Genomic DNA, 15,796 nt, shown 5'->3' on the forward strand with positions numbered 1-15,796 from the left:
ATTCAGCGGCGGGGGTCGCGGCGGTGGGAGGGGAGAGCCAGGAGTCCTGGGAAGCTGACCCTGTGGGCAGACACGCAGATGGGCCGGCGGGGCAGAGAGGGGACGACCTCATTGTCCCCCGGGGAGCACAATGCCCAAGCCTGGGCCCCTGACCTCGCCGTTGTGCCCGCGCCGCCCCCTCCCCGTTGCCAGGGCCCAGCTGAAAGAGGCCATGGATCATGGCGGCCCTGCTCCTCAGACTGCAAGCCCCTCCTCCCCCTCCTCCCTTGCTGCCCCAAGGTGCCCCCACACTAAAGTCCTGCCTCCTCACCCCTCGCCCAGGCCGAGAGGGGCTCAAAACTGAGGGGAGGTGGTGGGCGCCAGGAGGCCGCCGCATCCTGGCCTCGCTGGCTGTCCCCGCAGGTCGCGCTGCAGGCTCTGAGCTGGCCTTCCTGCGGGAGCCGGGGGACGTGGTGGCCACGTGGGAGCGCCCACTGGTGCTGCCATGCCGGGTGGAGGGTGAGCCACCTGTGTCCATTTCCTGGCAGCGGGATGGGCTGGCCCTGGCCAACGACAGCAGTGCCATCCTGATGCCCGACGCTCCCTGCATCTGGCCACCCCGCCCTCCCGCTGGAGCCTCCCCTCCCGTGCCCACGAGTACCACTGCGTGGCCCAGAACCGCTTTGGGCGCCTGGTGAGCCGGCGGGCCCGGGTGCAGCTGGCAAGTAAGTGACTGGGCTGCTCCTGTGCTGGCAGGGGGGGCGAGAATGCGCAGGGGTACCCACAGACGGCACCCGCGGGGCACAGAATTGCCTAGGGTGGGCCTGGGCAGTGCCGACTTGGCCGTTAGACGCAGTATGCACAGTGCCTGGGGCACCAGAAGAAAAAATGAATATAATAATATATAATAATGCGTTGTTATTTTATAGTGCTGGATTATATTTGTCTTGATACCAGTGCAAATGTAAAACAGAATTTTAAATGTTATAGAGGAAGGCAAAGTGCTTATGGCCCAAAGAAATCACAGACGTGAGACTGCAGGGGTGCAAGCGAGGCGGTCAGCAGGGAGTGGCAGCCGTGGGCACAGAAGGGGAGCTGGGGCTCTGGGACAGAGCTGCTGGCTGCAGAGCCGGGGGCCAGCTCCCTATGCTCAGGTGGTCCCCGTGCCCTAGGTCTGTCGCGCTTCCATCAACATCCAGAGTCCATCGAGGTTGAGCCGGGTGGAGTCGCCCGCTTCCAGTGCCTGATCCGGGGAGTGCCGGAGCCTTCCATTTCCTGGGAGCACAACGGCACGACCTTGAGTACTGCCAACCACCGGCGAGCAGCAGCGAGAAGTGGCGGAGTGGCAGGCTGTGGGCCACTGCACAGCCACGGACCCCCGACTCCTGCATCCTCCACATCACCAGCGTGAGCCGGGCTGACGTGGGCACCTGCCGCTGCGTGGCACACAATGTGGCCAATACCCGCCACAGCCAGGATGCCTGGCTGACCCTGAAGGGTAAGCAAGGACCAGGGGAATCAGAGTGGGCACTGGGCAGAGAGGAGGGTGTGGGAGCTGGCACCACTGGGAGTGGGTGTGGCTGATTTGGTTGTATGTGGCACAAATACTCTTGAGCGCCGGCTGTGTATGAGGACTCTGCCGGGTGTGGGAATATAGCAGTCAGCAGGCGGAACGGGCTCGGTCCATCACTGGCTTCCCAGAGCTGCCAACTGAGTAGAGAGGGAGGTGCTGTGGGAACCCAGGGCAGGGGCCTCTAACCCAGCCTTGGGCTGTGGGCAAGGGCTGCTCAGGGCCTCAAGAGAAAGCTATACCAAGCTGGCTGTTGAAGGGTGAGCGGAGAGAGGCAGTCCAAGGTCAGGAAGGTGGAGAGGGTGGCATTCCTGGCATTGCTTTGTGAAAAAGCACAAGGGTGAGAATAGCACAGTTCATGCAGACAGTTCCATGTTGCTGGACCACAGAATGGGCAGAATTCAGGGTAACAAAAAATTGATGTAGGACAGGTAGGTGAGGCCCATCATGAAAAGGAGTTTGGACTTGATCCAGAGAGCAGTGGGAGCCCTTTATGGGTTGAGTGTGGGCTCCTGTGTCTCGGCTGGGAGTGAATGGCTGTGTGCGCTTGTGTTTGTGAGTGGTGTGCTTAGATGTACATATGCGTGTGTGTGTGCACATTTGCATATTTCCTCCTTGGGGTGAGGATGAAAATAGCTTTGTACCTGAGATGAAACACCCAGAACGACCCCAAATGCAGGCCATGTGGGGGTGGGAGAGTTTTGTGCCCAAAGTGAGGGTCACAGCAGAGCCCCTGAAGAGTTGGCACCTAACAGGAAACTGAGGTAACACTGACGCCACAGCCTGAAGCCGAGATGCCACCGGGGATGTGAAGGGAAGGTGTGCGTGAATCATCCACTAGGGGGCCCCATAGTATAGATAACCAGTGAACCTTGGGCAAGCATCAAGGCAAAATTTCACCAAAGGGTGCTTAGTTTTTAAACTGAAGACTGAAAGGGGAAGAAGGGGATCTGTTGTGTCTCTGCTCTGGAGCTGACTTAGAAACTGAAAGCAAAGGGTGGGGATCAGGGGCTCCTCCCTGAGAGCAGAGGGAAGCCTGGGTGAAGTTCTTCTGGCTTCCCACTTCCTGTTCCCATCAAGCATCCGGGGCAGGAGGGCAGGGCGGGATGCCAGGCTTCCATGATGATCAGTACTCCTGGCCAAATGCCGGGCTACGGGCAGGCACGGTTCCTCCATCCTGCTGCATGTAGAGGCGGGGAAATGAATGTCCAAGAGAGCTTCAGGCAGCTGAGAAGAAGCAGGTGCCTTTTGGGCGCAGAGGATCAACCAGTAACTGAGGGTTCATGGGTTGCCTAAATATCAGGAAAGGAGCTGGGGTCAGTGTAGACTCTTCCCCAGGGACAGGAGCTGGGTACCGAAGCCCCAGCCATTCACTCCTAAAACACTTCCCTGGGGCAGGCCTTACCCTGGGCAGGCACCAGGGACACAGAATTTCCCTGGCTTTCGAGGAGCTCACAGCGGCAGGAGGGGTATACTGTCAGCTGTCCAGTGCTTCCAAGATCCAGGTTTGTGTTCCGCCTCTGCCGGTCCCTCTGATGTTGAACAAGCTACTTAACCTCTCTGACACTTGCTTTTCTCATCTGTAAACTTGGAGAAATAAAAAGCACTGCCCTCACAGGCTTGTAGTGAGGATTAAAGGGGACAATGCATTTTAGGCTCACAGTATAATGCCTGGCACACGGAGAGGTTCAGCCAGGGATGTGTGAAGTGTCATTACATGGGCCAGCTCTACCTCACTGAACGGTCTGACCAGGTGGAACATGGCCTCCTTGGCCAAGGCCAGGACATTCCAAGACAGGCCACAGCCTGAACTAGAGCTCGTGGAAGGCAAACTGAGGAGTGCCTGGTACAAAGTAGACCCTCAGTATATGATGGTGGGATGAATGGATGAATGAACGGAGAATGGGTGAAATACTATTCTAGGCCTTGAGGCAGATTTGAAGATGTGGAAGAATACTTTACACCAGTACTTGAGAAACTTTCATTTTAGAGACAAAATTTTGTGTGAGAAGTTTTATGTTTTTTGTTTTTTTCCGTGTGGCTTGTGGGATCCTAGTTCCCCAACCAGGGACCAAATCCAGGCCCCCTGCAGTGGAAGCACAGAGTCCCAACCATTGGACCACCAGGGAATTCCCGAGGAGTTCTTTTTTTTTAATATTTACTTACTTATTTATTTATTTATTTATTTGGTTGCGCCAGGTCTTAGTTGCACCAGGCGGGCTCATGTGCGGCTCGTGGGCTCCTTTAGTTGTGGCATGCGAACTCTTGGTTGCGGCATGCATGTGGGATCTAGTTCCCTGACCAGGGATCGAACCCGGGCCCCCGGCATTGGGAGCGCAGAGTCTTAACCACAGCGCCACCAGGGAAGTCCCCAGAGGAGTTCTTAATAAGGGACATTTATGAAAAGGTTAAAGATATGTTGCAAAGTCTCATAAAATACAAAGTGGTAAAACAAGAATGGGGGTGACTGGATAAAGGAAAACAAAGGCCTGTTTCCCCTGTTGTTCACAGCTATTTGTTCCCAGTGTGGGAATAGCGCCTGGCATACGGCAGCCCCCCAGTGATGATTGGTTGAATAACCTAATAAAATGGGAGAGGGTGGCATAAAATGAAGACCCAAAGAGCAGTGTATTTCAAAAAACATTTGCATCCCTTCTGAGCAGTTGAGACCTGCTGACTTCTCAGGGGGGCCTGGCTTTCTTTCTGAGGGAAGGGTCTCCTGCCAGTTTTGTGGGTGACTTAGGGAAGGGGACTAGGCCCCTGGGTACCCCCCCAGGGTACCCCTCTACCTGGCCAGTTCATGTTCTGACACTGCTGCAGGCCCTCCAGGGGCACCCTGTAGCGGGGCATGCTTACACCCTCTCCTCTTTCTGCCCCTCCAGTTTAACTTGGGGCCTGCTTAGTACACCAGAGCTGCTTAGCCCTGATACAGGCAGACCTCGGAAGTATTGCAGGTTCCGTGCCAGACCACAGCGAATATCACAATAAAGTGAGTCACATGAATTTTTTGGTTTCCCAGTTCATATAATAATCATGTTTACACTATACTGTATCCTATTAAATAGCACTGTCTAAATAAACAATGTACATACCTCATTTAAAAAATAGTTGATTGCTGAAATTGCTAACCATCATCTGATAATGCAGGATTGCCACAAACCTTCAATTTGTAAAACAAACCAAAAAAACGCACTATCTGTGAAGCGCAATAAAACGAGGTATACCTGTACTTACTGCCATAGGACCCTGGGCACGTAATTTTCTTTATCTGTAAACCAGGAGTAAAATAGCAGCCGCTCTGGGGTCTGGTCACTTGAGGACTAGAAGGGTCCTCCGGGAGCAGAAGTGTGTCCTGGGCGCAGGGGGAGAGTGCTGCTGCCTGATCCTTCGACTTGCTATTTCCACCTCACAGTGGGATCCCCACGGCTGCTGCAGGAGCCCGAGATTCTGTCTGGGCCTCAGAACCTGACGCTCACAGTGCACCAAACGGCAGTGCTGGAATGCATCGCCACAGGCCACCCACGGCCACTGGTCTCCTGGAGCCACCTGGGTGTGAAGCCGCCCCGTCCCACCCCGCCTCCTGGAGCCCCCAGCACTTGGCACTTCCGCAGCTCTGACCCCTCGTCTCCCTGTAGATGGCCGCTCCATCGGCGTAGAGGGCATCCAAGTCCTGGGCACCGGGAACCTCATGATCTCCAATGTGTCGGTCCAGCACTCGGGCATCTACGTCTGTGCGGCCAATCGGCTGGGAACCCGGGTCCGACGCACAGCACAGGGCGTCCTGCTCGTGCAGGGTGAGCCCCGAGGGCCGGCCAGGGAGGGTCCTGGGGCGCCCCATCCCCCCATGGGAACCTGAATGGGGAGAGGGGCAGGGGCAGGAGGAAGGTGAGAGGCCGGGCCTCATGGCGCCCTCCACCTTGCCATTGCCTGCCCAGCTCCGCCTTTGTCCAGTGGCCACAGTCCTTGTCCAGGCCTCCAGGCAGCAGCGCCGTCTTCACCTGCGTGGCCCAGGGCGTCCCTGAGCCCTGGCTGGCCTGGTTGAGGAATGGGAAGGGGCTGAGTCCTGGGGATAACATTCGGCTAACCCACAACAACAGGTAGCTGAGATACCCCTGTCCCGCCCCCTCCACCCTGCCTGACTGCCGATGTATCCTCACCTGCCCCAGGCGTCCAGCCCCACCTCCTCACAACACTCTCTACCACCCACACAAACCCCCTGCATCCACCTCCACCCACGGGAGGCTCTGCCCTGCCTGCTCCATACAAGCAATGCCCACACACAGGTGGTGTGTCCTTCTGCTTCTGGGCAGGTCTGTGGGTCTCACCACCCAACCAGGGCAGGGGACTTGGCGGGAAGGAACCCCCAGTGGCTACGTCTGTTTTTCCCTTAGCACACTGATGCTGGTGGGGATCTCAGCGGAGGACGAGGCCATCTACCAATGCGTGGCAGAGGACAGCGCGGGCTCCAACCAGGCCAGTGCCCGCCTGGCTGTGACAGGGGACCCAGAGCCACCCCCTGCCCCCAGGTGTCTGCAGGCAACGGCTCTCTCCACCTCTGCCATTCTAGTGTCCTGGGAACCACCGCCCTCCAATGGGGACATCACTGGCTATGTGCTGCACCTCCGGCCCGTTGGAGGTGGGTGTGGGTGGGTGGATGGGAGTCCCTGACCCCAGCCCACTTCTCCCCTGACCCCAGCCCACTTCTCCCCTGACTGGGGGTGTCCCTGGGCAAGTTTCTCTCACTCTTAGTGACCCCCAGGCCTGTCTGGACACTGGCCGGGCCTCTGGACCTGTGGTCCTCTGGTACTTCCTTCTGCTCGTCAGCCCCTTTCTCATCCTGGCTCTGACTTCTGCAGCCCCCTTCCCTGCTCTCCTTGGAGACCTAGCTGAGGCTTTGTGTCCACTTTGTGGGGGTGGGGGATGTTTGTAGTGAGGGAGAGGGATGCTGGTTGCCAAGCTGCTCTGCTTCTCAGAGCCAGCTGGCCCGGAGCTCCAAGAGGCCGTGGGCAAAGGCACCTTTGAGCATGTCTTCTCCAGTCTGGAGCCTGACACGGTCTATTCTATCCACTTGCGGGCCTACTCAGCAGAGGGTGCCAGCCAGGACCCTGCCTCCATCCACGCTTCCACCATGGGCAGCAGTGAGTGACACCCTCTCCAGCCTTGTAGAGCCCCTGGTCTCAGGTGGACAGGGCTGCCAACCAGCTCATCTCATTTCTCTGCAGCCCCTGCTGCCCTTGGCTTCTCCACCAAAGTGCTCAACGCCACCTCTGTTCAGGCCTCCTGGGAGCTGCCATCCCAGCTGGGGCCCATCCAGGGCTTCAAAGTCTTTCACCACAAGCTGCCCGCTGCCCATTTTGAGGGGCCCCTGCTCCTGGCTAGCACTGTCAGTTCCTTCCTCTACACAGATCTGGGTGAGGCCCTGAACCTTCTTGTGCCCCCTCCTCAGTGTGGTCTTGCCCCAGGCACTGAGCTTCCTGGCCCAGCCAGGCCTGTTCCCTTCACAATCTCCTGCTTCTTGCAGAGCCAGCCGCCCTCTATTAGATCAAGCTCCAGGCATTCAGTGGCAACGGGGATGGTAACAGCAGTGCCCGTGTTGTCTCTGCGTGATGTGCCCCTAGCCGCCCCTGGTGAGGGTAGCAGGCCCGGGGTCAGAGCAGGCTCTTCCCATAGGACCTACGGCTGTCAGTCTTCAGGGAGGAGGAGGGGCCTGAGCTTTGCCTCCATCCTGGTCCTCTGACAGATGGCACTGTGTCCACAGAGTCCAAGGCTGGGTGCTCCTGCAGCCGGGATGAGAACAGCTCGCTGCCTGGGGTTGTGGTGGGCATCCACGTGGGCCTGGCTGCCCTCATCGTTTGCCTCCTTTGTCTCCTGCTGGGCTGGAGACACAGGTAAGGGCCAGGATGGCCATATGTGGAAAACTGCTAGGAAGACAGTCTGCACTATGGTGGCACAGGCCCAAAGAGCAAGAAAGGGCTTTTTTAATCCATGACTCATCTGTCTTACAAATGAGGACACTGAGGCAGAGAGAGGGGGCCAGTTCTTCTCACAGCTGTGTGGTATCAGGAGTGGGAGGAGGCCTGGTGGGCTGCAGGAAGCAGGGCAGAGAGCCCACTGGGGCTCCCGAGGCAGAGAACAGGTGGCAGAAGTGGGCCAGAGCCAGATCCCTGCCATCCTGCGCACAAGGAAGGGGCCCAGCGTCTCCCGCTGTGGAGTATGGAAAAGGATGAAAGGCTGGGGCTGATGGATGCTAAGCCAGAGAGAAGCCCCAGACAGGTCAGGGCGCTGATCCTCCCTATCCGGGCAGCCTCTTCTGCAGACAGGGGCCCCAGGAATGCTGGGCAGTACCTCAGAGTGCCTCGGACAGAGCTGGGGGCTGCAGAGGCCAGGCTCCGAGTGGAGGGAAGCCGGGGGAGGAGACTGAACTCATCACCCAGGTGAGGGGCATTCAGGTGAGGGGGACTGGGAAGGAGAAAGTAGTGTGCTTTGAGGCTCTGGGGCCGAAGCCTGATCACCACCTTCCCTCTCAGGTGACCGTGGAGCAGCCGCCCTTACCCTAGGGCCCTCCAAGTTGGCTCCCTCCCAGATGCCACTAACTCCGGCCCCACCAAAGAATCTATGTCACCTTTCGCTGCCACCCCGGAGTCAAGAAAGAACCAAAGGTCCCTAAGCCCCTCTCCGGGGAGGGTCAGGTCTGACCATAGGGTGAGAGAAGAGGTTGTGATTTCTGTTTCTCCCTTCTCCTCAAGAAATGGGGAAATCTGTGTCTTCCCCAACACACCAAATAACTCAAACTAAACCATGCTCAGGTGGGAGTTCTCTCCAACCCATTAGTCCTCCCTCATAACACCATCGAATATATCCTCTTGATCCAAAAATGAACTACCCAAAGATATATAGCTTTAAAGCCCCCCCCCCAAGAGGGGACTCAGGGCAAGGGGCTCTGTCAGCCACTCCATCTTCCAACCCAAACCCCCAGTCTGAAATCTGTTTTGTCTCCTCATGCCTAAGCTGGAGTCTGACCAGGGACAGGCAACCTGCATTCCTGCTGGTCTAAATAGGCAGGTGGGCAAAGGGGCTGCCAAGTTCCTTGCCCCCTTGTCCCAACAACAGAAGAGTTCTGAACATCTAAGCTCACACACGCTGCTTCTCTGAGCAACCAAATGCCCATCTCCCCCTTTCCAGATCCAAAGCATTGACCCCTTTTCGGGAGGCATGCCTCCTCATTTTTCTATTTTTGAAAGGAGATACTAGTTCGCGCTGAGGTGCTGTTGGCCTTGAATCCCTTGTAGAATGAGCACAGACGCTGTGGGGCACCCCACACATCTATTCCCCTCAATTCTAGGTGTCCAAAGAGCACCTCTTTCCCACTCCTCCCTCTGACCCTCCTGGCCCCCTTGTCCCTCCTCGTCCAGCTCTACCACAAACCTAAAACCAAACCCCAGGCTCTCCCTCAATCTGCCGCCCTCCAAGGCTGTCCAGTATTGTGTCAAAAAGGGGGTAGGGTCTTGGAGGAAGGAAAACCCAGGTCTTAGGGGGACCCCAAACACTGTCTCCTCTGTGCTCTTGTAGGATGATGCTCATACCAGTGACAAGACCTCCAGCAAGGCTGGGCCCTGCCCCTCCCCAACTGCACAAGGGGCATAAGCAGCTTTAACTAATAAATGTGGCAGGGGACCAAGAGGTTAAGAACAGCCCCAAACTTCAGGTCCCTGAGGAAGTAACATCCTCTCCTCTGGGTGGGCCTGGTCTAAGAGCTTTGTTGGAAATAAACCAAAATGGAAAAAATAAATTAGGATCTGGTTAACGTTCTGGATTGAAAGGAAAACCTGGGGAAGCGGGGGTGATGACATGGTAAGACAGAGCAGTTCCAGATCTTTCAGGGGATGTTGCACTGAGGCTGAGGAACTACATATTCTGCAGTTTGCTAAGGAAAGAACAGTGTGAGCTGTTTTAAGGTCCCCACCTGGAGAAACCAGCATGCTACAAAGGACTGTTTTACTGGACCCTAGAGCAGTGTGATAAGAAGGGCCAAGGACAGCTAGGGTACACCTCTCCTTAGGACAGGATGGAGGTCCAGCCTCTGGGTTAAATGCAGCCTCCTTACGGATACCTTTAGACCTTAAGTCATCAGGTAACTAAAGTGGGATCAGTGGCTTCCAGAACACTGGATCTACATAAAGGTGAGGGGAAGAAGAATACAGAGGTAAGTAGGGGCTTTAAATAATCAACACAATTGAAGAAAAGGCACAAACTAAAGGTACCCCATTGACTGGAGGGAGTATAAGTCATAGCTAATCTCCAGATCGCCCCTAAAATTCTCCCACCAAACTGCCCCCCCACGCCCCCCATGACTAAAGCACAAGCCACAGGAAAGTTTAGAAACCATTCCTTTCTTTATTAAACATAGCTTGCAAGTGATAAATATTACAAAGTTTTTTTTCTTTTAATCCTTTCTCCAAAAATTAGCTTATTATTTGAATCTGTCACTGCTGAAATGCTCAGCAGCATCTGAAACAGATGGGAGTGTATTTGCCTTTTTGAAAACCAGTTTCTATTGGTCTTAGTTTTTTCATTTTAATTCCCAAACACAATGCAGAAAATTAGAATGAGTTTGTTTTTTGTTTTTTGTTTTTTTTAAAAAAAAGGAAACTTAAAGAGTTGTGCAAAAGGGTCTTGTTCCCCTCCCACCCACCCCATTCAGAGAAGGCCATTCCCCATCCCACCTCCCTGCTCCCCACCCCACCACCAATCTATCCTTCCACCTTCACCAGGGTTTCACCCACCATCCTATACCCTCTCCAGGCTTTACCAGCCAAGACCTAGAGTGTGGGAGTACTCAGCCCAGGCTGTGGGGAAATTGGGCCCCTGAAGGAGACAGCTGTTGAGACAGCTGCCTTTAGGGGGTTCAGATGAGATCTGAGGGAAGGAGACAAGATGTAGACTATATCTGAGCTCTCCTACCAAGAAGTGAGTAAAGTTCTGCATCCTGTAGCTCACTAAGGGTGTGAGTGACCACCAACCTGGGGTATTTAATGGTCAACCACCCTTGAGGGCAGCTGCTTGTGAGGTGGGGCTTGGGGCCTGGTCCCTGCCCTTGGATGACTAGAGACATGAGGGCAAAGATGTCACAGGTTTAACTGATGTCCTAAACATCACTCTGCTGCCTTTCCTAAACCAAAAGGAACAGCAGGGGCCTGACAGCTCTCCAAGGGCACTGTCACACATTTACCCACTTCAACACTAGTAACTTTGGTTTCCTCCATGGGTTTTCAGCCCAACACTTTCCTCACCTCAAGTTTTGTAGGTGGGGAAGGAAGCATTTTAAACTTGGTGGCCAGATGATCTCCCCCTGTCTGCCATCAGTTCACAAATAAGAAAACTGAGACCCAGAAAATTAACTCTACCAAAGGTCACATAGCAAGTTAGTAGGAAAGCTTGGGACTAAACCCCAGGTCTCCAGACTGTGCCACCACCCACCTCCCTTTGTGTTGTGGTTCTCTTTACTCTCCACAGTCCGGACTAAGAGCCTTAGCTTTTGCAGTAACCCAGCCTCACCCCAATTTACAATGATGGATATGACTCTCCCTAGGGGAGACTTGCTTAGGATGACTTGTTAAAATCATTTCTATCATCCCATGACAATCCACCCTCAAAGGCCCATGAAACTAGGTTCTTTTTTGGGGTTGGAGGAAATCCCTTGCATAAGAAAGCTTGACACTGAATTTTGTTATATAGGTATATTGTATATATGCTGATGCAATCAGAGGAAAAAAAACAGTGCAAATACAATTACAATTCATAATAATACTTGGTTTCAATGCCCCCGGGAACTGCCCCATTCCTCGGCTACCTCCCAACCCCCAGCACTTCCCCACAGTATCAACCTAATGCTGGGGGGTAGGGAGGGTGGGCAGGTTAGGGTAGGGAGTGGGCTCTGCCAAGGCAGTGCTGGTGACCCGGAGGGACTACTCCAGGGTGGGGAGGCAAGGCACAAATTAGGGGTGGGTGGTGGGGGAGGTGGCATCTCTAAGGAGGGATGGGGTTGGAGCAGCTGCCAGTCTCAGTGTGCTGGGCCCGGCCCACTCCCCTACCCACCCTCCACAGCCCTGCCTCCCTACCCCCTCCCCTTCCCCAGAAACCCTTTTGCACGGATCATACACAAACGGGCACATTACAAAATGACATAACACAGTTTCACAATATCCATGGCTAGGGCTTTTTTTTCTCTTTTTCAGTTTTTTTTTTTTTTCTACACAATGTACAATTCCTTTTAAATGGATCAAGAAATAGCTTATATACACGAATGAGTCCTTGTTATAACATCTCGGCAGCAAATATCATAAGCTAATGAAGGTCTTGTTGGAGGGGAAGGGAGCCTAGGACTGGGGTGTGGGGTGTGGAGAGAAGGTTATGCCTTCTGGAGAAGTGGGGAGAAAAGGGAGTGGTTGGGGAAAAGGAACAAAAGTAAAATATCAAGAAGCATCTTTACAAAGCAGTTCTATAGCTAATTCCTTTTAAAGGGGAAAGGAAAGGTAACCAAAGCAGGAAAACATTTATCTCTGTGTCTTAAAAAAAAAAAAATTGTCTACCATACATACATCCAAAAAATGTGGAAAAAGTACTTATTCCAGGGATGAAAGAAGTCCAGATGCTGTGGTCAAATGACAAAAAAAAAAAAAAAGACAAATAAGGACCTCTGTCCCTCAGTTTTACCCAAGCCTTACTGCTTATCCACCCATATCAGGCTTCTAGAGAGTAAGCCACTGTCCATAAACTACTACTACTTTTAAAGCCTCTGGGGATGGAGGAAGCCAGGCAAAACTGGTGGGATCCTCACTCTAGTATCACCCTGAGCTTCAGTGCTCCAGGGGTAAAATAACTCTGAACAGAGGGTCTTTCCTCCTATCTTTAGGGCATGAGGTTTAGTGTCTATGGGGCCCAAGGCCTGGGGATGGACAGCAACAACAGACTTGGAGGGACACAAGGCAATCAGTGATGAAAAAGTAGAGAAATGAGGAAAACAGAAGGACGGGGGAGAGGGAGGAAAGGGAGGAGGTGGAAGGCTAATACTTTACCATGATTAGGGGAACCTCACCCCTGTCACTAATCCCTGGGAAGGGTATGAAAATGGGGAGAAGAGAGGGTAAGAAATCAAACCTCAGCGATTGAGCAAAGGGTCACGGAGCTATACTAGTCAACAAGCAGCCTCTGTGTAACTGACCCTGAGGGGATAAAAACAGGGAAGACTCCATCCTCTCCCCTATCGCCTCAGCACCTTGGCAGGCACTCGACTACAGGCTTTCCTTCCCCATCATCCCCCATTCTCGACACATATTACTTCCAAACCCCATTCAAAGGTGGCCTGGCTCCCAGGGAAGGGACTCAGCTCAGGGCAGGGACACCCCCCAGCCAGACGGTATTGCACATTCTCTGTTCCTTACTTTTAATCTCAATTGACAAACTTGGGTACCTCGTACCTCTGAGCACCTCTGAGCACCTCTGAGCTGGGGGAGGGGAGACATAACAGAAATGGCACTTCATCATGGGGGGTGCGGGGGGCGGAAGAAGCTAGACAGACATGCCACAAGGCAAGATGACTTGCAGGGAAAGTATTTTTTAAAAAGCTTCCAATTTCGTGGAAGAGGGAAAAGCAAAACCAAACGATTTATCCAGTGCTTTCAAAGCACAGAGGGCAAAGGAGAGATGTAAGAATATATCTTTATATATATATATATAATTTTAAAATAATCCCAGACCCAGTTCCACTAACCCCCCTCCCTCTCCCACCACTTACAGTCAGGGATTCCACATTCCCCAGAAAAATACTCGAAACGACCCCATCACTAGCTGTTACTAGCGTCTAGCTTCCAGATCATTTCACCACTGGGGGAGCCCAGACACAGGCTGCATCTCTGCTCCTTTATTAAGTGCTCAATGAATTTGGGGGAAGGGAGGAAGGAAAAAAAGCCAGGAAGGCCCGTAGGGCCAGTATAATCACCCACAGTGGCTCTGGAGTATGGGGAGTAGAGGCCAGTGTGGGGGGAACTGAGCCTGATTCCAGCTCCTTCTCCCATCCCCTCCCCAAACTTTATGGGGAGGATGTGCAGTTTGTGTGTGTGTTAATTTTAAAAGTGCCTTCTTACTTTAAAAAATTATTTAATTTTAAAAATAAAAGTGGGGGAACTTCCCCAGGTGGCTTTCAAGGGTAAAATGTTAAACTCCTCTCTTCATACCTCTTTGCTGAGAGTATCCCTTCCTTGAACTCTGGCAGCTTCTACGGCTGGAGAGACAGGTGGGCATACACTATGAGGAGAGCAGAAACCTCTACCTTTAAGGGGCTTCCCTTACCTCAAAAACAGCCTGGTCCTCTCCCCCTTCCCCCACAGTATGGGCAAATGGGATGCTAATCTCCCCAATCCCCAGAACAGCAACATTGCACAATTCAATTCATTCTCTACATTAGTAGCACTTAAGAAAAAAATAAAAACAAACAAAAAAGCAAAATTTATAGAATTCTGGGGAGAAAAAAGACAACAACTACTTGTATAGCACAAGTCCAGGATTGGTTTTGACATGAATTGTCTGGCTTTGAGCGGCTGGCTCTGCAGTTAGTGCAGCAGGGTCAGGGCAGGGCTCCAATCTGTTAGGTGCCCTCACCCTCATCTCCTGGCGCTCAGAGGATAAAGAGACAAATGGGAGAGTCGCAACTGTTGGGAGGGAAACCCCTCTTTCTTTCTTCCTCTATTTCCTCCCTTTGACATTTCACTCACTCATGTCCATCCAACGTCCAGGACACCCAGCAAAGTCAGGCTAGGAATAGCCACTCCTCTATATTACAGATGGGGCTGTGGTTACCAAGGGCAGATTAGGATTTAAAAAAAGAAAAGAAAAGAAAAGAAAGAGATGGGGATGGGGGAGAATTTTACAAAGAAAATAAGATGAAATAATTTGGGGCTAGTTGGCCTGGAATAGACTTCTGTGTCTCCACTGGGGTCAGGAGACCAATCTCATTCCCCCAGCATCCAAAAGGCCAGGACCTGGTCTCAGTCCTCCTTGGCTCAACATTATGCTCACTGTCACACCCCTTTCTCCCCCTTCTTTATGGGTCAATTCTAGGGTGGTTAAGTTTTAAAGCTTCTCCTTCCAGGCTCTTTCCCCTCATTCTTAGAGCCCAACTTCAATACTCAACACTGCCTCCAGAACTGTGCAGCTCAGAGACACCCCACAGCGGGTGTGCTATTCCTCCTTGTTTGATGCCACCACCTACCCCTGACCCTGGGGTTAAGTGCATTAAAAACTTCTGCCCCTAACACTCCCAGTCATGTCCTACCTGGCAGTTGGGGACCCTACTGCAATGCTCCTATCACTTAACTGAATGTCATTTGTGTTTACCAAAAAAAAAAAAAAGACGAAAGAAAGAGGAAAAAAAACATATTGGGGGGAAAATAAAAAGGTTTAACCGTCCACTGAACAAAGGGAGGACACACAACATCATTAAAAATGATAATAATAATTAAAGCATAAAAACAAACTTTAGAAACACACGTCAGAGGGCTTGGATTTCTCCCCAGGACCTCATTCTGACCTCTATCAGAGGCAAAGATCCACCTCACTGTTATAGAAAACTGAAGAGAGAAAGTGGCAGAAGAACAGATCGCAGCAGTGTGAAATACAGGGGAGGTGGCGGGGCAGGGCGTGTGTTTTCTTGTTGATTTCTACTGTTTGTCTTCTGTTTTTCTGTTTTGTTTTCCGTGTATGGTAGGCACCAGTACAGGCACTGCATGCGACGGAAGTTGGGGGCAACGGGAGAGGAGAGGAGTAAAGGATACAAGGTTGGGGCAGTACAAGTGGAACAGGCGTTATTTCTGTCCACTGATGGACTGCGATATAGACCGAGGAGGGATCATGTCTAAAAGGTATTCCCGCTGTCGGTCTGCCAGACTGGGGGCTTTGTGTCCTCCAATACCAGTGTTCAAGTATGCAATGTTGACACCTAGACCCAGGAGACAAAAGTGGAGCGTAGGTATTAAAAGAGGAAATGACACCTTCTTCCGCACTACCCTGGGGCTGCAGTGGTGGAGATGCAGAGGAAACATTAGAAGCTGTCTACATCTTTGCAGACTCAGTTAAGCTTTATTTCAGTAGCAACTACCCACCCTGCTCCCAAGCTTTAGGAGAGGTCTTCCCAAAACTTCAATCCTACCAGGAATAATAAACATAGTCCTGATGGTATAGAAGAGTCAGAGA

The 15,796-nt window shown here is 52.7% G+C and overlaps 2 protein-coding genes across 2 annotated transcripts in view; one reads left to right on the forward strand and one right to left on the reverse strand.

The window, feature by feature from the left end:
- Window positions 1-218: 218 nt before the first annotated feature.
- LOC132365094 (immunoglobulin superfamily DCC subclass member 3-like) lies at window positions 219-9,305 on the forward strand. The gene is given in 13 exon segments (XM_059921815.1): window positions 219-582; window positions 585-704; window positions 1,152-1,386; window positions 1,452-1,477; window positions 4,962-5,099; window positions 5,185-5,347; window positions 5,485-5,646; window positions 5,941-6,185; window positions 6,523-6,687; window positions 6,772-6,960; window positions 7,308-7,437; window positions 7,854-7,983; window positions 8,077-9,305. Coding segments are annotated over 13 exon segments (2,097 nt in total). The 3' UTR covers window positions 8,107-9,305.
- Window positions 9,306-11,271: 1,966 nt separating this feature from the next.
- Window positions 11,272-15,796, reverse strand: part of GATAD2B (GATA zinc finger domain containing 2B) — an 83,141-nt gene continuing 78,616 nt past the window's right edge. Inside the window, exon 11 of the mRNA XM_059932529.1 lies at window positions 11,272-15,542. Coding sequence (XP_059788512.1) covers window positions 15,409-15,542 — 134 coding nt within the window. The 3' untranslated portion in view covers window positions 11,272-15,408. The remainder of the gene's footprint in view (window positions 15,543-15,796) is intronic.

Source organism: Balaenoptera ricei, chromosome 1, assembly GCF_028023285.1.
Source record: "Balaenoptera ricei isolate mBalRic1 chromosome 1, mBalRic1.hap2, whole genome shotgun sequence".
NCBI lineage: Eukaryota > Metazoa > Chordata > Mammalia > Artiodactyla > Balaenopteridae > Balaenoptera > Balaenoptera ricei.